The 22735-nt window shown below is 39.2% G+C and overlaps 2 protein-coding genes across 2 annotated transcripts; both read right to left on the reverse strand.

Moving 5' to 3' along the window:
- Positions 1-6057: 6057 nt before the first annotated feature.
- LOC140973780 (uncharacterized) lies at positions 6058-7655 on the reverse strand. The gene is made up of 2 exons (XM_073436841.1): positions 7395-7655; positions 6058-7253 (listed from the first exon to the last, which is right to left on the reverse strand). The coding sequence occupies exons 1-2, from the start codon at positions 7643-7645 to the stop codon at positions 6134-6136; spliced, it is 1371 nt and encodes a 456-aa protein (XP_073292942.1). The 5' UTR covers positions 7646-7655; the 3' UTR covers positions 6058-6133.
- Positions 7656-9465: 1810 nt separating this feature from the next.
- LOC140973781 (uncharacterized) lies at positions 9466-14991 on the reverse strand. The gene is made up of 4 exons (XM_073436843.1): positions 13743-14991; positions 12462-12706; positions 12038-12371; positions 9466-10802 (listed from the first exon to the last, which is right to left on the reverse strand). Exons 2-4 carry the CDS (start codon positions 12567-12569, stop codon positions 9466-9468), a joined length of 1779 nt encoding a protein of 592 aa, XP_073292944.1. The 5' UTR covers positions 12570-12706; positions 13743-14991.
- Between the last annotated feature and the right edge of the window lie 7744 nt (positions 14992-22735).

Below are 22735 nucleotides of genomic sequence, written 5' to 3' on the forward strand. Positions count from 1 at the left end.
AGAACGACCCAATTGGCGGAAGAGCTTCCCCGAGAGCAGCAGCTAAGCTGCTGCTCACGAACGCTGCTCACGGTCGAGCTCTTCACGAAAAGCTCGACCCAGGGCTCGAGCCTCCACCCGCGGCTCGACCCAAATCTAGCTTCGGTAACAAATTCAAATTTCAAAATAAATTTCTTACCAATACGTGATTTTCTCGTTGGATTTCTTGCTGATGACTATTTTCTAGACTCATCGTTAATTCTTAGAAAAAACCAGAACAATGATGCAAGATGGAAGATGGTTTGAGTGTGCAGCAGCAGCAGATGAGGAAAACAAAATCTTGGGTTGAGGTGAGAAAGAGTGGGTCGCGAAGAAGGGAGGGGAAGGATAAGTCTGTAAAAAAAAATTTGTTTTGTGTTATAATAAAAAATTGGGTCGAGACTCCACCCAAAATATCAAGTCTCGACCCACTACTAATTAAAAAAATTAGATTTTAAGTAGAGGATAAAAAAGTACATTCCTCTCCACTCCCTTTTATTGAATAAACACGTACAACGCTCTCTTTTTCCTCATATCCCCGGAAAAAGGCATAGCTTCATTGAATCCTGTGGGACTACGATTTCCTCCTTCACTAGTATAGTACTGCTACTATATTGGAATTTTATTAATAGGCCTTATCCCTAGTTCAAGGACTAAGTGATTTACATATCTACCTTTCTACCTTTAGCACCTAAGCGAGTGCTAATGCTAATACCAACCTTTTTGAAACTAAGTGTAGGCTCTCCAAAGTAAATTGTCAAGCTTTCGAACTCGCCTTGAAGTTGATGAATGATTGTAAGGCCAGCAACAAGCAGGCTCGCTTATGATCTGCTGAAACATATAGTACATCAGGTTTTTTTGATGAATCTCTCGCATTCATGAAGCAGATTGTCGAAAAGGGCTTTCTGCAAGCAGGAAAACGACTCTTTTTTTTGACAATCCACAGGTTGTAAGCTTGATCCAGATCTCGGGATTTCCCAAGTCACGAAGTCTTTGATAAAGTTTTAAACTTAAGGAATACCCTATCCAATATATTTATTTTACATTTTATAAAGGCTTATAGTTAATAAGACAAGACAGGTGTCAGTATCAAATCCTTAATCAGTATTGGTCTACTAGTTAACGAACCACTAAAGCGGAGTACCCAGTATGCGCACATTATGATTTGCCATAGGAGCTCAGAGCTCAGCGAATGGATCTATTTTTCGACTGGGTACTCTTTGTTATGATGAAATCATCCACTTTACAAGAGAATGACTGGATTGGGTGCTCCTAGAATAGAGAAGGATTGATGCAATCGAGTTGGTTGAAGACAAGGATAAAAGATTATTATATATAATTAGTTGGAATCGGACTATAGACTTAGCAGACAACCTGCCTTCTGGGGTGAACCAGAAAAAAGCCCTTGTGCCTTGTATTTGGTGAATCTTAATGGGCCCTACTAAGCCCTCGGATACAACGCTTTGAGCTAGTATAAGCGCTCGATACAGAAGCAGATTCTTCTCCATGGGGAAACCTGATTGAAATGCTTTGGATAACCAAGAATCCTTTTCAAGTTAGGGCTCCAATAAAAAAAAAGCAGTATTCCATTATTTCCTCGGATAATATACGTAACGTAATAACACGTGAGAATTTGAGCAAAGATCAGGATTATTCAGGTCTTCTTTGGCCACTCCGAGTATAGGAAGCCCCCTTTTTAGGGCGAGTTTTCACATGTCGTTCACCTTTCCAAAGTCCTTTCTTTACGTTCGATCCTTTCATTTACACCTTTGTTTGACTCATATTTCCTCTCATTCTGATTTCGACAGTAAACTAAATAGAAGGCACAGATTATCTGTAATGCCCGAGATTTTATTTCGTTGATTTGAAATGAATATTTGATTGATTTATATGGTTATAGACAGAGCATGTCGAGATGGGATTGGAATGGTTGAGTTGTGAGCAAGTGCAAGGATAATGTGTGAGACCCGAAGGTCTCGCGCATATGCGCGGAGGCGGGCGCGCATATGCGCGAGCTGAGTGATTCCAAGAGGTGCTGAGACGAAGGTCTCGCGCATATGCGCGACAAGAGGCGCGCATATGCACGAGATGTCCAGAGTAGTGGGTGCATATGCGCCGAGAAGGGGCGCGCATATGCGCCAGTAGATTAAATTGTTAAGTGCCAAGACAGTAGGTCTCGCGCATATGCGCCGGTTGAGGTCGCGCTTATGCGAGAGACGTGCAGACCAAAGAATAAGACAAGTGTCCTTGCCATGCATATTTAATGGGTTGTCTTCATTGCAGCATGCTATGAACGAAAGAGAGAGACAAGGAAGACTCAGGAATTCCTTCAAACTTCATTCCTACTTAGAACTTTGATTGTGAAGAATCTAACCATCCGATTTTCGATCTGAGATTATATTTGAGCTCCTTGCATCATAGGCTTCTAAAGGATGTAAGTTTTGTTATGTTCTTATTTGATTTGGCAATATGATGTTGGGGAGAAATCAGATTTGATTCTATGATATGTTTTTATGATTATTATGAACTCATACTTGCAATCGGATTGAAGAACGGATATGATATGCGATCTTTTTATGTTCCATCATGTCTTGACTTGGGTATATGCAGATTTAAGTATAGTAGATGTTACTATGATGAGAATTATGAGTTGTTGGTTATAAATTAATGATGTTGGATTGACCGGTATCGTGAGATTACGCCGTTATGCCGTCGAAATGTACTGAGATTTAATATGGATCGTATATGTATTGAGTTGGGTTAGAGATTGATAGAATGCATTTTGAAAATGTCATTTCAGATTTGTTGTGACAAGCTTCGACATCGAGACCTCGACATTTCTAAAGACTACGAAGAGAAAGGTATAATTCATGTGAATGCGGGAAGATACAACTCGAATTAGACTTGATCTGAGCTTCCCAAAATCACATACTAGATTTTTTACCTTTTTATATGTTTACGCTTTGTCTATTGATTTATATTCAAGCATTCAAGATAGGAGAGTCACTGGCAGACTTGCCAAGCTAGACGTTCGGTGATATCGACGCATAGGAGCAGAATTGACCCCGATTGTAGACATTCAATACAGACATGACCGAAGTCTAGGCATAAGACGTACCGTCACCCCGATTGGGAGGGTAGGTGGCAAACCGGGATCCCTAGAGTTAGAGTCGAGGCGAGTCAAGATATGATTTCGATTTCATTTGCATACTGATATTGATTTGGTTTCATAGATTATGGAACCTATTGCCATTGATTCTATTCATGATAGTATGCTTCATGATTTATATTGTGTATATGCATGTGTAGCACGTTTTATACTGGGATTTGTTCTCACCGGAGTATCCGGCTGTGGTTGTGTCTGTATTTGTGCATGATCACAGGTGGGACAGGATCAGGGTCGAGACAAAGATGAGAGATCGAGATATCGTGGAGATTTCGGGCGTAGAAGATCACTACTGGTTTCTTACTAGACATGTACTGAATTTCTAAACACTAGTATGTTAATGGTAGTCGAACATGTGAATGTTATTAGGAGTTGAATAAGATGACAGTATTTTTATATGATGTCTTGTGCTTGCTTATATACATTTGAATAAATGTTAAAAGCAAAATTTTGACCCACATNAGAGAAGTGTATCAAGCTAGTAAGTATATTTGACCAAGTTCTCAAAATAATTCCAACCACTTCATCGACAAGACAAAGGAGACCATAATAACTATTTCAAAGAAAGTTAAAGCATACACTAGTAAAATTATCTTCCCACCGAAACTTAAAAAAATGAGAATTGACTTGACTATCGATATATTGGTAAACTTAGAACAGAAATAAAAGCATTTTTCTGAAGGTAGGATTTTGATTTTGATTTTGATAAATAAATAATTTAACACTCACATATAGAATAGACGGTCTAAAAAAAATGAAATGATGTAACGTCTACCGCGTGTAGATAACCATAGTATATTTATTTTCTTAAAATGGGCATCAAAATCACATTTACATATATATAATAGTCGAGTGAATGGACTACAACCACGATAGTAAGCTCTCGGGTTGTATGTTCGCATCTCTCGGGTTTTGTGTTTGAAAGCGGACTCCGAAACAGATTCGTGAAGACAACCAGAAACAGATTCGTGACTTGTGTTCGTATGACCACGAGACTGCGAGTGCATCACGGCTCCACGATGCTCACTCCCGAAATGGGTCCGTGACACTGAACTCTCGTTTTTCAGTACAAATGGGGAGAGTCGTGTACAGAGCTTCTGAATCACCGTCGCGCGAAAGATGGAAACTAGATATATGGTCGAAAACTTGTATTGATTCCAATATTTCGATATCGGGTTTTTTTTACAATTAATATCTATCTATAATAATCGAATACGGCAATTATCTTTCAATGAATGACACTTTTTATCTCGCTTTGTTATTATATTTTTTGTATCCATCGGAGGTAAGTGGCAAATTGAATAAATAACGATATCTACTGCTACGAAAGATTCACCATCAATTCTAGAAATAAATTGTACAAGACGTAAAAGAATGATAATGACTTGGTTTGGCCAACAAACCGCACCCATTGGTTGGCCTCACCCATGGCAGCTTTTTCTTCTCATAGATTTCACTCTTCCAAAACCATAAACATCAGACTGGATTCCACAAACAGTCACTACACTGACCTCATCAGCAGCTTAAACTCAAACAAGCTCTCCCATCTCTCCATGTATTGAATCATCAAGAAAGAAATCCGTAAAATAAATTAGGAAAAAAAAAATACCCATGTTAAAAAGGAAAGGGTAAAACAAAACCAACAGGAACACGAATATTATCTAGCACAAATTATCGACCTCGAGAGGAAATGAACAAATGAACACTCGCATTCAATCGTCGTTTCTCTTCTACATCAATGCTCCTAGTCATATATACATTATATNGTCATTCTCATCGGCAAGTCAACCACATCAAAGGGCCAGGTTTTTAGTAGTTCAAGGTTGCTGAGAGCCCAGTATAGAACTTTTATCTGACTAGGAGTAGCTAAGCCCATACCTATATAGTCATAGTCTATTTAACCCACCCGGAGCACGATATAGTGGGATGGCCCACTTCTTCCCGCTGTTCTTCCACCAGAAAGGGTGGGAATGGTCTTGCCGCAACCACGTGAAATCATCTTAATGCACGGGTGGCGTGCTATAATAGCCTCACAAGGGGTTCATCTTTAGTAAGCCAGCTGAGCTTATCCGTTGAGATGGAGTAAGCATCGCACAGCAGCCTAACCTAAGAAATGGCAGGTTTACGAACCTGGTTGAGTTTTACTTTATGTTTGAGGAACCTTTTAAGAGGGTTCTTTTATGATAGTAAGATAGATGAAACTTCCAACAACTCTTCTGCCCCTCTGTTATCGAAAAGAGGATCATAAAGGTGCTTTTTCGTTTATGCAGAACTTTAGGGGCTTGCTTTTGAACTCTTCATAACGTTTGGGGGGTGTACTCATCCGAGTGGACTATCAACGTCTACTCTTTAATGAACTAGGTAGTGACTCGTTTGGTTTGCCCGCTATGGTATAGCGGAATGCATATCGCAATGATCGGATTGATATTTTCATATAGGAATGGAGGATGGGTAGGACCTGTGCGCGTTCTAGGTTGAGGCTTCCTCTTCCAGATTATTCTTAAATGAAATCATTTTGAATCTCCTCTCTCTTTGCCTTGTCCAATAGGTTGTTTCCAAGATAGGCTTACTACAGCTCGTGCAAACTATATTTATAGGAGAGAAGAGGGGGTGAGTTCTCCATCTCTCTTAGGAAGGTCTTCTTTATTTTGACAATATTTTATTTTGATGTTCGAGATCGCCTCCGTGTGGTTCATCCTAAGTGGTGAACTTCAATTTGAATAAGATAGATGATAGCCTTGAGGAGCTAGTCAATACGCTTATGACTTATGAGATCACCATAAAAGAGAAAAATGTTTTTTTTTCTAATGGGCCTCTCGTCAGACGAAATATGGCCCACATAGTAAGGGAAAGAAATGTTCTGTCCCANGTATATAACCAATCTCTTCTCCATCTGAAAGAGCATATAGCCGGTCAGATTATTTGAAATGTTCCCATATCCTCGTTATTCTATCTCTGAGGCACATTACTTGGGTCAATACCTCGGGCATCATCCTTGTTATTCAAGTTGGGCATCTCGATGACATCAGCTTCTGCAGGTTGCCGAAACCGCCTCGAATTTCCACCATCATCAGCATTTCGTCTTCGATGCATCACCTCACCACGGTCATCATGCCTTCTATGCTCATAATCGGTCTCAAATTTACATTCCCTGCCGTCATTAGCCAAGGAGAATCTTCCCGGCCAAATTGCGGGTTTAAAATAGCCTTCTGATTTTAGTCGACCTGAAGAACCGATAGCATCAAACTTTTGAGAGCGTCGAAATAATCTGACCGGTGATCTCCGCCGTCTTAAATGGTTGTCTGCAAAATCAAGATCATCGAACCATCGATTGTTGCGTTGTGGGGAGAACCGGCCCCTCGGTGGGGACAAGTAACCCTCACGATAATCTGATGTAAAAGTGGAATTCGAACTCGGAAACTTCATTCTATCCATCCTCGCCTCAGACCTAAAATCTGGAGATCTGATGTGCCTTCTACTACCCATTTCCCGCCCTTTATTAGAATGCCAGGCTATTGGGGAACGTGTTCTCGATCTTGACCGAGATCTTCTGCGTGTTAAAGGAATATGAACGCCTCTACCAGAACTGGGAGAAAAACTTCGTTCCCTTCTCGATAAATAAGGTGACAGGCGAACAGATTTGGAAGCATCATCAGGTAGAGGCTCGTATTTCTTACCAACACCTTGTGGATAATTCTCCTTGATACCTCGAGTTAGCGGCATCCTTCTGTGTACACAAAAACGATCACCTCTGTCCACAGGTGAACTTCTAACTATGGGCCTACGCAAGTAACCTTTTGACAAATAATTAGAATTCTGTCTTTTGTGGTCAAATTCCACCCCGCCAAACTTATCTACTAAGTCCCCAGTTATTCGTCTCGACCTGTTGAGGTTACGACCCTCGAAACCTTGATAACCTGAAGTGTAACGGCGCTTTGAACCCCAGCATGTCCACTGCTCTGCTCCACCTTTTTCACTTCCGTGAGTAGCATGTCTATACCTGCTCAAATATTTGTAGGGCCCCATATCCCTTTCAGGGTGAGAATCTGAACCACCAAGACGTCGAGATCTAAATATATCACAATAAAAACACTATGAGAACTAAATAATTCAAAGTAGTTCCTCCAAGAAGATGCAAGACAAATATACAAACAATTAGAGGTGTATGAACCTAGAAAAGGTAAATGAATTACGTGAACACATTAATTACCTGCATTGTTGAAAAAAGAAAATATCCTTCCCATTAAATGCATCCAAGGATGATCGACCTTTGCTAGATTGAACCTTACCCTGTATGGTCCTTAATAAGTATTTGTCCATATGTGCCACAGTATCATCAATTGCATCTGTTTGATCTGAGAATCTTCTCTCATTGTCATTTCCACTAATAACTAGGTCAATATCCGATTCATTCTTTCCACTACGATTGTTATTCTCGGATTCATCTTCCATAAAATGCATATATGAATGTTTGANTAAGTCCGGACATAAGAAATTATATGCGCCAGAAATGTTCTGGAAATGATAAGTAAATGTCAAAGTAAACATGATTTCAACAACAAACAAAAGAAAGATAGATGATCCAAAACCCGCACAAATATGGCACGCTAGACTATGTCACATTTCTCAAAGAAGGATGCACAATCTAGTGGGAGAATACATGTTTGACTTGTCAGACATAAATTCTCTACTTACTTGTAAGTCCTGTCTAAAAGGAAAAATGACCAAGATTTCATTCGATGGAAACGTGGAACGTGCGCATGGTCTACTGGATTTGATCCATACAGACGTTTGTGGCCCGCTAAATGTTAGCACAATATTTGGGCAATCCTACTTCATTAACTTTACTGATGACCATTCGAGGTATGGGTATGTTTATTGAAACACAATTCTGAAACATTTGAAAAGTTCAAAGAATTCAGATCTGAAGTAGAAAATCAGCTAGAAAGAAGTATTAAAGCACTTCGATCTGATCGAGGTGGAGAATACTTAAGTGCTGAATTTTTGGGTTATCTAAAAGAGAATGTGATTCTCTCACAGTGGACTCCACCAGCAACACCACAATTGAATGGTGTTTCTGAACGTCGAAATCGAACCTTGTTGGACATGGTTCGATCCATGATGGGATTCACTGAATTGCCTACATCGTTTTGAGGCTTTGCACTTGAAACTGCGGCAATGTTGTTGAATAATGTCCATATTAAAGCAGTGGATAAAATACCATATGAGATATGGATGGGAAAACCTCCCAAATATTCTTACTTGAGAATATGGGGATGTCCTGCTTACGTGAAGCAGACAGTGGGAGACAAATTGGATAGTAGATCCACTTTGTGCTACTTTGTAGGATATCCAAAGAATTCTGTTGGATATTATTTCTATCATCCCAATGAAGCAAAAGTGTTTGTTTCAAGAAATGCCACCTTTTTGGAAAGGGAGTTTCTATTAGATAGAAAAGGCAAGATGATAGAACTTGAAGAAATTCAAGATACTCCCTCAACTTTAGAAGTTGAACCTAATCCCCTAGAACCAGTAGTTGAAGTACAAGCTCCTAGAAGGTCTGATAGGGTTATTAGACCACCTGCCAGATATACACTTCTTCATGAACAAGGCCATGATGAGCCTTGTGTTGGATGTGATCCAATGAATTTCAAAGAAGCAATATCTGATACTGATTCAACCAAATGGCTTGAAGCCATGCAGTCAGAAATGGACTCTATGTATTCAAACCAAGTCTGGACATTAGTGGATCCACCTGAGGGAATTGTTCCCATAGGATGCAAATGGATCTACAAAAGAAAGCTTGGGGCGGATGGGAAGATAGTGACCTTCAAAGCAAGACTGGTTGCAAAAAGGTTATACTCAAAGGCAAGGAGTTGACTATGAGGAAACTTTTTCACCAGTTGTTATGTTTAAGTCCATTAGAATACTACTAGCCATAAAAGCATGGTATGACTATGAGATATGGCAAATGGATGTAAAGACTGCATTCCTCAATGGAGACATGAAAGAGGAAATTTATATGTCTCAACCTGAGGGATACACATCAGTAGGAAGTAAGCATAAAGTATGCAAACTTCAGAGATCAATATATGGTCTCAAGCAGGCGTCAAGGAGATGGAACCTCAGATTTGATAGCACTATCAAAGAGTTTGGTTTTGCTAAGAATCGTGAGGAACCATGCGTGTACAAGAAAGTTAGTGGGAGTGCAGTGACATTCCTAATACTTTATGTTGATGACATAATACTCATTGAAAATGATGTAGGATTACTGCAATCAACTAAAGTATGNATGATCTACAATCACTCTCATTTCTTCCCAGAAATCTTTTTGCCAACAAACTTTTCCTCACACTGCTGTGAGATCCCTCAGAACCGCCATCGACTATCTCAGACCCAGGTAAATCACCTGCATCAGAACTATCTCCATGTCTTCCATCAGATTCATAATCAACATGTTTATTTTCCAATCCATTGTCCTCCCAGGGATACAAAAATGACCCCCTCAGCTCTCCATCTTCATACGGAGAATCATGACCTTCCTGAGACCTAGGCAAGTCGTCACTATCAACCACATGACCATGATTATATAGACATACATCTGAATATATCTGAGCATCAACAGTTGAATCAATCTTTCCAGCAGAAGCCATATCCAACTCAATCTTTCCTGCAGAAGCAATATGTGAATCAGTCTCTTCTGCAGAAGCCGTATATGAATCAATCTTTTCTGCAGAAGCCACACACCGATCGAACTTTTCAGCAGAAGCCACGTGCAAATCGACTTTCTCAGAAGAAGACATGTGCGAATCAATGATCTCAGCTGAAGGAGGAGAGGAATCTATCTTTTCAGAAAAATCACTCTTCAAATCCACGTTTTCAACAAAAGCAATATGTGAGTTAATCATTGGAGTAGAAGTTGCCGGTGAAACAACCTTTTGAACCAAAGCAGCAGGTGAATCAATCTTTTCAACAGAAGCAGATGGATACTCAACCTTTTTATCAGTATCTTGGTCAGAAGTCTTTGTAGTCACATTAGAATAACAAATATTGCCTGGTTGACATAAAGTTTCCCCTAAAGTGAACGACTCAATACACGTTCCAAGAGGTGATACTGATATCAACTTATCTTCTTCTACTTCTAGATCAGAAAACTTGTCCTCTGCCACACCTGGACTACAGAGTATCTGGCACTCTGAACCTCTCCGTCTTCCTTCTTCCACATGCATATCATTATTAGCAGCATCCCTTGAGGTTTTTCCAGCAATTGTAACCTTACATGGTTCATCCCAAGCATCCATCAAAGTGTTCAAATTCCAGTGCCTACGGTCCACTTTCAAAGAATCAGTTCTCGTCGCGGTTCCACCTCCCACACATCCAAGCAGACTCTGAGCAGCAGATTCCAAGTTGTTCCGGATTATAGAGCAGTCGGTGTCATCTTCAAGCACTATCTCATTGCTCAAGGACTTGTTACATTCTGAATCTTGTTTAAATTGTGTGGAAAGAATGGATGTTTCAGAGCTTTTTGGTATTAAAGAATTTTCTACGACAAGATCCTGTTTACATGCAGTATCTGTATCATCATCCATGCTAGCAGCGGCTGCAAGAAGTTCTATACCTGAGAAGTCTCCCACATAATTATGTTNATGTCATAGTGTTACTCTATCTAAAGCCATGTGTCCCAAAACTGATGAAGAGATAGAGATAATGACACATATTCCATATGTGTCAGCTATTGGTAGTATCATGTATGGTATGATATCGACATGTCAAGATGTTGCTTACGCTCTGAGTGTTACAAGCAGATATCAGGCGAACCCTGGTCCCATGCATTGGAAGGCCGTGAAAGATATTCTTAAGTACTTGAGAAGAACTAAGAACTTGTTCATGGTCTATGGGGGTGGAGAATTGAAATTGGAAGGCTACACTGATTCTAGCTTCCAATGTGACGTAGATGATTCGAAATCGACCTCTGGTTTTGTATTCCTGAAGAATGGTGCGGCTTTCTCTTGGAAGAGTTCCAAGCAAGACACCGTTGCGGATTCAACCACTGAAGCTGAATACGTTGCTGCATCAACTGCAGCCAAAGAGGCAGTTTGGATGAGGAATTTTGTCCAAGAGTTGGACGTCATTCCTAATGGAGTTGATCCAGACCCCGTGTACTGTGACAACACTGGTGCCGTCGCGCAAGCAAAGGAACCAAGGTCTCATAAAAAAATCCAAACATATACTGAGTAAGTTCCACATCATCCGGGAGATTGTGGGAAGAGGAGATATATCAGTTGAAAGAGTCCCCTCTGCAGATAATGTTGCTGATCTACTTACAAAGCCCTTGCCAGGACCATTGTTTGAAAAGCATCGCGAAACAATGGGATTAAAGTTTATGGGTAGTTGGCTCTAGGGCAAGTGGGAGATTGTTAGAGTAGATGCCCTGTAAGCCAACTGTTGGCTGGGGAATTTATTGACTCAAGTGTAATAAACAATCTTTCTTTTAATATAATTTACTTTTAAATGGTTTCGTTATACTTTATCTGTATACCCATGCAAGCAGCATAGATAAAGTCCTGGATTATGTTTTAATACAAATGAATCGTAATTCGATGTTGAAACTCATTTGTAAACACTGCATATTCTAAATTCGTTCCTAGTCGATTCAGCCGCCTAAAACAGGGATAAAGGTCGCTTGAGCTCGAGACTAGCATCTGTGATGTTGTGTACTGCGTTTCTTGGTAAGGGCATAAAGATGCCCAAACATGCAGATGGGTAGTCATATGATGATTATACCGAACAACCCTCCCTCGGACTTTCCAAGTGGTTATCATTCATCGAGAGGATAAGTCCGTNGTTCTATACCTGAGAAGTCTCCCACATAATTATGTTCCCCTACTACTTGTTCAGAGAGAATTTCATAATCAAACCCTTCACCAAATTTTATTGCAGATGATCCATCTCTTGATTTCCAGTTGGAATATGAGCTCGCAGGCCTCAGAACTGAGAATTGACTCGAATATGCATAGTCATCTACAAAAAGTGAGGAAGAAGAATATGGTTGAGAGGAAGAATCTTGAAGACATATAGAAGGGGTTCGAGGCTGAGGTGATGGAGATCGAAGCAAATGTCTCCTTTTCTTTATTGGCACATGCTCAGTTTTTCCAGAGGTTGGTTGTCCAGAAACAGCTGCGCTCAACTGCCACATTTAACATATGCATACCTTAGTAAATAGAAGGTGTATCAGACTAAGAAAAAATCATGATAAATAATAGATTTGACGAAGTACCTTCCTTCTTGCTACTGACGTCCTGGAGCGTCTTCCTTTCTTCACAATCTTCCAATTTAACTGTGGGTTGACAGAACCCATAACTTCTAGACCAACAGTGCTTGGCATTTCCAAAATTATAGGCTCTATGACACCAACAATCAATCTACCACAACAGGTTTTGCAGGATTCCTAAGAAATCAGGTCTCTTCCCTGATTTAACCCCAATTTATGTTCCACTCTCCTGGAGCAATTACCAAATGCATCTGCCAGACACACACTTAAAATTCAGGGGGAAAAAAAGAAAGAAAACTGCATTGAACTGATCAATATATACAATAGCAATCTGTTCTAAGCTGTGTTTCCTTACAAATGTTTTTATTGGGATTCCCCATAAACTACAAGTTTTAAGAATTACAAAAGCTTGACAAAGCATTTCATTAGCTAGATGATTAATTTCACAAGAATTTCAGAATCTCACCATAGGCCAAAAGGCAACTTAGTTCACTTCAACGACCNTGACTCTACGCTAATCATAATCGACTGGTTCTTGCAGGCACTATCAGTGATACCTAGGGGATCATGGGACGATGCTACTAGACGCTCTTACCATGATCCGATGGGTGCAATCAGAAATGAGTTCTGACATTCTTGATCAATGTGTTGATGAAAAGAATGGGGCTAACTAGGGTAAGCCCGAATAAAAGATTATGTCCTGAATCACAAAGAGTTGTGAACCCACGGCTAGCTGTATCCCTGAACCATTGAGGGTCGCACAAGCACTGGATCGTTTGTTCCCGTTGAGAGAATAAATTCAAGAAGTTGAATTTATATTATATAGTAAATTCAAGGAGTTGAATTTATGATAATTAAATTTTGAGAGAATAAATTCAAGGAGTTGAATTTATAAAATTTGAGAATTTAATTTATTAAACTCAACTGTTGGGTTTATTAAATATTAAATTTTGGAGGTGATAAAAATTCAAGGAGTTGAATTTATAATTTAAATAATAAATTCAAATGTTGAATTCATAATGTATTTAATTTATTAAGCTCAAAAGTTGAGTTTATTAATTAATAAATTAAATAAGTAGGGTATGTTTAATGGGCTTGTAAGAGTACAAGTTCATCATAATAAATAATTAAAGTTTTAATAGGCTTTGATTAAATTAATTAAACTAGTTGGACTAGCCCAATTAATTAAATCAAGCCCATTAATGTTAATTATGTGATTAGGNCAAAAGCTTGACAAAGCATTTCATTAGCTAGATGATTAATTTCACAAGAATTTCAGAATCTCACCATAGGCCAAAAGGCAACTTAGTTCACTTCAACGACCGGATATCTCTCAAATTGGCCTCCAAATCTTTGCACACACCGAAGCAGACTGCATCAGACATTAAATCGAATTAATGACTCGAACTCTTCATATGGTAAAAATTATTAAGGTAAAAAGAATGAAGAATCTGGCGCCGCTTCTGTATTAAAGTGCCACTAAACACGACGGTCCATTAGACCAATCAAATGCTCTGCTCGAAACCATCTGTGCTAGCAACACGTAAATGAAGAAATCTGCCAGTATTTTATGTTTCGGATCCAACAAGCATGTTAAAAATATGAAAGCGCAAGAACACGCCAAAGTTTTAGTATCAACTTTTTAAGAGATTGGAGGGCAACTCCGCAGTTTTGGTAGCAACTCTTAAGAGATTGGAGGGTACCTCAACATCAATTAAATAATCAATCACGAGTCATTAAAAAAATGAAGAAAATATCCAACTTTTCTTCGTATTCACAGTCCATCTTCCACCCAACCAACACCAGGTGGATCAAAAGAATGTCATCTCAAAGGAGCGTCTGTAAAAAGTCAGTTTCTTGATACTCCACGAAATAATCTGTGAATAAAGTCAGCTTGATCCGATGCAAATTTCCCTGAATCTTAATACTTCCACGTGAATCATCAATTCATATGCAGGAACGCCTTCAATCATTAATTTCTCGAGCATAGGACTTTGCATCCGGTTCAGATCTAGAACTAATGGATCACAAACTAAAAATCCGGAATAATAAAACCCTATGAAGGCAGGAACAGCTTCAAAAACCACAGATCTCGATCTTGATCTTTAGATGCAGATCCTCCTCTGACGAAGATGATGACGACAACACAAAACGACACACGAGTGACAAGCAGATCATCATAAAGCTTAGAGTTCATATACCTGTAAAATAGTATAAATTCTCAATTCTTCTCGCGTAAATGGCACGATTTCCCGATTAATCCTCGTCCGATTGTTCTAAATCTCACGAACTTCTTCGCAAGCCGACCTTCGGCACAAGCTCCATTCAAATCATCATATTCCGTCAAACACCCTTCGCCAGCATTCTTATTCACAAAGAATCAAATGTAAGCTCCGCCGCCGCCGCTCAGCACCAATGGGGTCCACGAAGGCTGATGAACGGTGGCCGTCGGATCATGAACCCTCTAACGATTAGGAGCCGTCGGATTGCCTCTTAAATCTTGTCATCCAGAAATTTCTTCGCCTTTCTTGAGAAGAGATGATGAGGCTTTGCAGCAATGGATTGCACCCCGATTTATACTTGCAATTATTCCGATACTACCCTCGTACTTTATGCTGGTGTGACGAAAATACCCTTGATTTGTTGTACAATTTTAAAAGAGTAGGTTTCTTATGAAACGATGTCACGAATCTTTATCTGTGAGACGGGTCAATCCTATCGATATTCACNTTTTTAAGAAAAGAATTATTGTGTTGTCTCTCAATTATTTTCTCTCCTACGCAAAATATCTTCCAATTTTCTAGTGCAAATTGGAAGAGAAATAAATCATATAGTCGTGGACCTGATTAGAAGGAACAAGCTTTTGAAGAAAGTTCGTAGGGATTTCATCAAGAGCTATCTCCGCTAAACCCAGAATAGTTTGAGCCATGTGATTAATTCACCTAAGGTATGAAATTCCAACGCCCTATGAATGTTTATGTCAAAACCATACGAGTGCCCAAATATAAACATATTTTGATTGTCAAAATAAAATAAAATTTTAAACTTCCGCTGCGTTTGGGCACATAGAAAACCGAGATCCAACACAATTGGTTTCAGGTCATTTAGAGGTCTGAGTAAAAAGTTATGCTCATTCTCCTAACGTGTGTCAGTGAGGGAATGACGCTATACACGACACACTTTGGGGCACTTTTGGCTTGTCTTCCACAATGATTTGGACAAAACCCAAAACATGAAAGTTGTTGCATTATATCTTAGCTTTCTAATGGTTATGGTCTCACTCAATTTGGATCAATATTCAAATCATTATGCTAAAACTCGTAAAAACTACCACAATTTCATCTCATTTCATATCAACTTCATAACACTACTTCTACCTACACATCTTACTATAACTATTTAGACATATTTTCATTCTCAATACATCATGAACAATATAAAAGTCATGTTCATTCTCAATATTGATACCTCAATCAATATGTAAAACATAATGAGCTAATTAAATATCTATAATGACATAAACGTATTACTAATAATTTGTACGAGTAACCGGGCATTACAATTCTCCCCTCCTTCAAAGAATTTCGTCCTCGAAATTTGACATACCATATAGTTCAGGATATCTCTATTGGATCTCGTCTTCTCGCTCCCATGTTGCTTCTTTAATTGTATGATTACGCCATAACAGTTTTACTAAGGGTATTTCCTTGCCTCGTAACACTTTTGATTTCCTATCGAGGATTTGTACCGGTCGTTCTTCATATGAGAGATTCGATGCAAGCTCCAACGGTTCATAATGAAGAACATGAGAAGGATTAGATAAATACTTTCGTAGCATGGAAACGTGAAAAACATTATGAACGTTTGAAAAGTTTGGTGGTAAAGCAACTCGGTAGGCTCTGTCTCCTATTCTTTCCAAGATTTCAAATGGACCAATATATCTTGGACTCAATTTTCCTTTCTTACCAAAACGTAATATGCCCTTCAATGGTGATATCTTTACAAATACATGGTCACCAACCTGAAATTCCAATCGACGGCGTCGCACATCAGCATAGCTTTTATGTCGACTCTGGGCGGTGTGCATTCTTTCTCTGATCTTGGTCACCAATTCGGCTGTCTGTTGTACCAATTCAGGGCCTAATAACTTTCTTTCTCCTACTTCATCCCAATGTACTGGAGATCGACATTTTCTACCATATAATGCAGTATATGGTGCCATTCCAATGCTTGACTGATAGCTATTGTTGTAAGTAAATTCAGCCAACGGTAGTTTACTGTCCCAACTGCCTGGAAAATCAATAGTACAGGCCCTCAACATATCTTCTAAGATCTGATTTACTCGTTCTGATTGTCCATCAGTTTGGGGGTGAAATGCTGTACTGAATGCCAATCGAGTTCCCATAGCATGATGTAAACTCTTCCAAAATGCAGACTTAAATTTGGGATCTCTCTCAGATACAATGGACACTGGGATGCCATGAAGCCTCACTATCTCCTTGATGTATTCTTCAGTATATTGAATCATCGTGTATGTGGTCTTCACCGGAAGAAAGTGAGCTGATTTCGTAAGTCGATCCATAATAACCCATATAGCATTGAATCCTCTTTGTGTTCTTGGCAAACCAAGGATGAAATCCATTGTGATATGTTCCCATTTCCACTCTGGAATGGGTAGCGGTTTCAGGAGCCCTGCTGGTCTTTGATGTTCAATGTTGACCTGTTGACAAGTTAGACATTGTGCAACAAATTGAGAAAGGTCCTTTTTCATACCTGGCCACCAAAATAATGGTTTCAAATCTTTGTACAATTTCGTGCCTCCTGGATGGATCGAGTAGGGTGTAGCATGTGCATCAATAAGAATGTCATTTCTGATTGTTCCTTGTTTTGGCACACACAATCTACCTCGATATGTCCGCATTTCTTCTCCATTCAATTCAAAGTTTAAATTGCCTTTTTCTTCATCTCGCTGCCTCAGTTGTTGTAATTCATTGTCTACACTTTGTTCGGCCCTGATTCTATCTGCAAGTGTTGGTCGAACCATGAGAGATAATAATTGGATTGCAGTTCCCTTTGGCATAACATCATTCTTCATATTCTGTAAATCCCATAAAATTTGTTCTTATACTTGCATTGTAGCAATAGAATTGGACTTTCGACTTTATGCATCTGCAACAACATTGGCTTTACCTGGATGATAGTTAATAACACAATCATAATCTTTCACTAATTCCAAGCAACGTCGTTGACGCATATTCAATTCTTTTCGCGTGAATAAATATTTCAAAGTCTTGTGGTCCGTGTAAATTTCACACCGTTCACCATACAGATAATGGCGCCATATTTTCAACGCAAATACCACTGCTGCGAGATCTAAGTCATGTGTAGGATAGTTCTTTTCATATTCTTTCAATTGTCTTGAGGCATAAGCAATGACCTTCCTATGCTGCATTAAAACTGCTCCTAATCCTTGTTTCGAAGCGTCACTGTATACCACAAAATTTCCCGATCCTTCTGGAATTGCGAGGACTGGTGCTGATGTCAATTTTGCCTTTAACTCTTGAAAACTGCGATCACATGCTTCGTCCCATACAAATTTCACATTCTTTCGTGTTAAAGCAGTCAAAGGCAATGCTATCTTAGAAAATCCCGCTATAAACCGACGGTAATAACAAGCTAACCCAAGAAAACTACGTACCTCAGTAACAGTAGTTGGTCGTAACCAGTTATTAACAGCTTCAATCTTGCTTGGATCCACGGATATGCCTTCTTTTGAAATGATATGACCCAAGAATGATACTTGTTCAAGCCAAAATTCGCATTTCTTCCATTTGGCATATAACTGTTTATCTTTCAAAGTCTGTAAAACTAATTTCAGATGTTCTCGATGTTCCTCTACAGTTCGTGAGTAGATGAGAATATCATCTATAAACACAATCACGAACTTGTCTAAAAATGGCTTGAAAATTCTGTTCATTAAATCCATAAAAGCAGCTGGTGCATTCGTTATTCCAAATGGCATTACAAGAAATTCATAATGCCCGTACCTGGTTCGGAAGGCAGTCTTTGAGATATCATCTGATTTAACTTTTAATTGATAATAGCCTGATCGTAAATCAATCTTCGAAAAGATGGCAGCTCCTTGTAATTGATCAAACAAATCATCAAGTCTGGGGAGTGGATACTTATTTTTGATTGTCACTTTGTTCAATTCCCGATAATCAATACATAGACGGAGGGTATCGTCTTTCTTCTTCACAAATAAAACAGGTGCACCCCACGGTGAAAAGCTCGGTCTAATAAACCCTTTATCAAGCAACTCCTGTAACTGTTCTTTCAATTCTTTCATTTCTGTAGGAGCTAATCGATAAGGAGCTTTTGAGATCGGATGAGTTCCTGTCACAACGTCAATTACAAAATCGATCTCTCTATCTGGGGGTAAGCTTGTTACATCATCAGAAAATACCTCTGGAAACTCACAAACAACATCTGTATCTTTTAATTCACGAACAGGTGGGTCAATAGTTAACACATATGCTAAATATCCTTGACACCCCTTCTGTAGTAATTTACAAGCCTTCATACAAGAGATTATCCGAAGAGGTAAGGATATACCTGCACTTGCTACTGTGAATGGTTCAGCTCCTATGGGCGCAATTTTGATCATCTTTATGCCACAGTTAATAGTAACTCTGTACTTCGAGAGCCAATCCATTCCCAATATCACATCAAAATCCGTCATCCTCAAAACTATCAAATCAGCATACATCTGATGGCCTTGGACATATATTGGACACCCTCTCACAATCTGATCTGTCTGTAAATCTTGCCCGGAAGGTAAGGCTATGGCGAGTTGTGCCTCTGTTAGACTTGCTGTAATGCCCAGTCTCCTTACAAACGATTCCGAAATAAAAGAATACATGGCTCCTGAATCTAGTAAAACAATAGCAGTAATACCAGAAATCAAGAACATACAAGTGCTCATCGATGTATCCGCATCCACTTCCTCTTTAGTCATGGAGAAAAGGCGTCCCTGTACTTTCTCAGAACTCCCTGGACAATTCCTGGTGAGATGCCCTGGCTTTTTGCAACGATAACAAACATTGGAACCTTGCATACATTCCCCGCCATGAAGTTTGCCACATATAGGACAAGGTGGTCTGTCCTGTTCTTTACGTGGAGGGGGACCCTTGCCACGGGGTTCCTCTGGTCTAGTACCCCTGCTATCAGTCTTTTTGCCTTGTCCCGTTCCTTGGCTCTTCTGAAAGTACTGCTGCCTTCGTTGTTGTCTGTCCCTGTCAATGTCATGTTCATCTTGTTCTGCCATAAGTGCTCTTTCTACTATCTCCCCGTATGTAGCAACTTTCGACATCCGTACATCTCTTTTAATTTCAGAGCGAAGTCCCCGCATGAAGTGTTCGCCCTTACTTGTGTCATCTTGTGCAATATACGGTACATATTGGACTCCAGCCTCAAATTGTTGTATGTATTCTGTCATTGACATGGTTCCTTGCTTCAGGTTAAGGAAATCGCTGGCTTTCTTGGCTCGTACATCTTTACTGAAATACTTGTTGTAAAATACGGTTTTGAAAGTTTCCCATGTCAATGGTCCAACCGGTAATGCAACCCTTGCACTCTCCCACCATATTCTTGCATGTTTTGTTAACAAAAAGACGGCACAAGTTACTTTGTCAACATTTTCCATATGAAGGTCGGAGAAGATAGACTCCAATGACTTAATCCACTCTTCTGCTACTGCTGGATCGGTGTTTCCCATGAATTCAGGAGGATTCAGACGTCGAAAACGATCATACACATCAGTTTGAACAGGCCCTTGTCTGGGGATCATGGCTTGTGCATGTGCCTGCTCATGTGTAATCCGTTGCATCTCCAGTAATTGCTGTATCTGCTCCCCATGCACTTTCGTTTGTTGTTGGAGCAGCTGAGCAAAATCATCTATAGGTCGCGGTGCACTGCCCTCACCTTCGACCGCTGGGGATTTGCCCTTAGATGACTCTCCTTCATGTACCTTACGTTTAGGTGGCATCGTCGCTTATCTTAACCTACATATAGTTCACATAGACACATAACTTAGCATAAACTATGGGATACAAAGATACTTACTTGCGGAGTTCCCCATGTGGATGAAGTGCAGTGTCTTCCCTGTCGAAGAACCGTGGGCTCTGATACCAACTAAAATGTCACACCCTTACTCTATACTTAGCGTAATTACTATAATCAAAATAGGGTTTGACTGATATACCTGTAGTATGAAGCAAATCAAACAAAAGGCATCACTTTGACGGTTTGTAAAAATTTTTTGCATGATGTCCCTATATTTTGTTTAAACCAAAACTCAAGCAATACCATATATACAACAACATCAACTATATTTTCATACACAACCATGCACCATATTGTTATACAAATACATATTCTCATATACATGCATACTTTGTATCATCATAAATATAATATGGAACTTGTTTAAACCTTAACATTACACTCATTATACTACATATGCGGAAGCTATACAAGAATAAGTCCCGATTCTTGTCGAGGTGAGGCACGTCACAAGCATCCATTGGCGAACCGACATCCTATGCATCTTCACTACCTAATCCTGTAATACATGAGCTACGTGAGTTTATAAAACTCAATAAGTTGGCACTTGTACGTAACAATATGCGTCGAAGGAACATATATATCAAGTCGTGACAACAATGAATCTTTAAACCATGTCATATCATATCATATATTAATGTTCATTTTTGTACTTGAGACTCATTAGTTGACCTGTACTACCGTGCTTGCTTTATTATATAGCTACTACTGTGTTGGACGTCAGGGAGCAACCATTGGCAACCCCACGCCTCATGAACATATATTGGCCAATAGCTTTGGTGGATTTAAAACCACCCATGATGTCAACAAGCTCTATATCATATAAAAATCAATCCTTTTCTTTTCATGTTCATGTTCATAACATAGCATCCATCATCAATATTCATGAGTTTCTTACATATTTAATACATAACAATGGAATATGGTGCTATATTTTCATCAATAAGATACTAACAATGTACATATAGCAATAATCAATGGGAAATATTTGAAATCATAATATTACTCATGTATTACTTCAAGAACATGCCAAATTACAGTCCAAGCTTAGGAACACTGGTTTGAGACGATGTTCCTCGCTCCTATACTGTCAAATATACCAGTAATTTAGTCACTATTGTATATACTAGATAAAAATCATTCCTTTATTGTCCTCTACATGTACAATAACTAAAAGATAAGAAAACTTACACCCTTATGAAGTTCTTGTGATGGGGAACAAAGTTCTAACTTCAAAACTTTGAAAGGAATGAAGAAGAAAGCTTTGGAGGAAGATTTCTATAGATTTCTCTCGAGTTTGTTGTTGGTATATAAATGGAGAGCTGATAAAATGGCTTAGAAAGTCGAAACTTATCATCTTATAACCGCCCGAGCACGGAATGTTCTGTAAAAATACTAGGCTTGAGAAGCACCGACGCTCGGGCGGTAATTTTCTACCGCTCGAGCGCCACCTGTTCTGTCTCTGCGCACTACGTCATCAAAGATCGCTCCAGAAACGGCTCTTTCGTGCATAATCTGAAAAAGTGGTAAACATGAAAATTGTAGCCCTATGGCTTGGCATAAATTTCCAATTACTTTCAGGTCATTTGGAGGTACGAGTAAAAAGTTATGCTCATTCTCCTAACATGTGTCAATGAAGGAATGACGGTATACACGACACACTTCGGGGCACTTTTGGCTTGTCTTCCACAATGATTTGGACAAAACCCAAAACATAAAAGTTGTTGCATTATATCTTAGCTTTCTAATGGTTATCGCCTCACTCAATTTGGATCAATATTCAAATCATTATGCTAAAACTCGTAAAAACTACCACAATTTCATCTCATTTCCTATCAACTTCATAACACTACTTCTACCTACACATCTTACTATAACTATTTAGATATATTTTCATTCTCAATACATCATGATCAATATAAAAGTCATGTTCAATCTCAATATTGATACCTCAATTAATATGTTAAACATAATGAGCTAATTAACTATCTATAATGACATAAACGTATTACTAATCATTTGTACGAGTAACCGGGCATTACAATATCCACACCCGAAGGTAAGGGGTGAATCTCCGACTACAATGCATCGACTCCTATATGTTTCGATAAAACACCCAACCTTGCCACCTGATGATCTCTTGAGAGTCGTTAAAC

This window comes from Primulina huaijiensis, chromosome 3 (genome assembly GCF_012295235.1).
Source record: "Primulina huaijiensis isolate GDHJ02 chromosome 3, ASM1229523v2, whole genome shotgun sequence".
Classification (NCBI taxonomy): Eukaryota; Viridiplantae; Streptophyta; class Magnoliopsida; order Lamiales; family Gesneriaceae; genus Primulina; species Primulina huaijiensis.

What these genes read in the sequence shown, in the direction of transcription:
- LOC140973780 (XM_073436841.1), bottom strand. Translation starts at nt 7,645, where the DNA reads ATGCATTTTATGGAAGATGAATCCGAGAATAACAATCGTAGTGGAAAG. An exon ending in TTCTTTTTTCAACAATGCAG is followed by an intron (nt 7,254 to 7,394) that starts GTAATTAATGTG and finishes TGATATATTTAG; the next exon opens with ATCTCGACGTCTTGGTGGTT.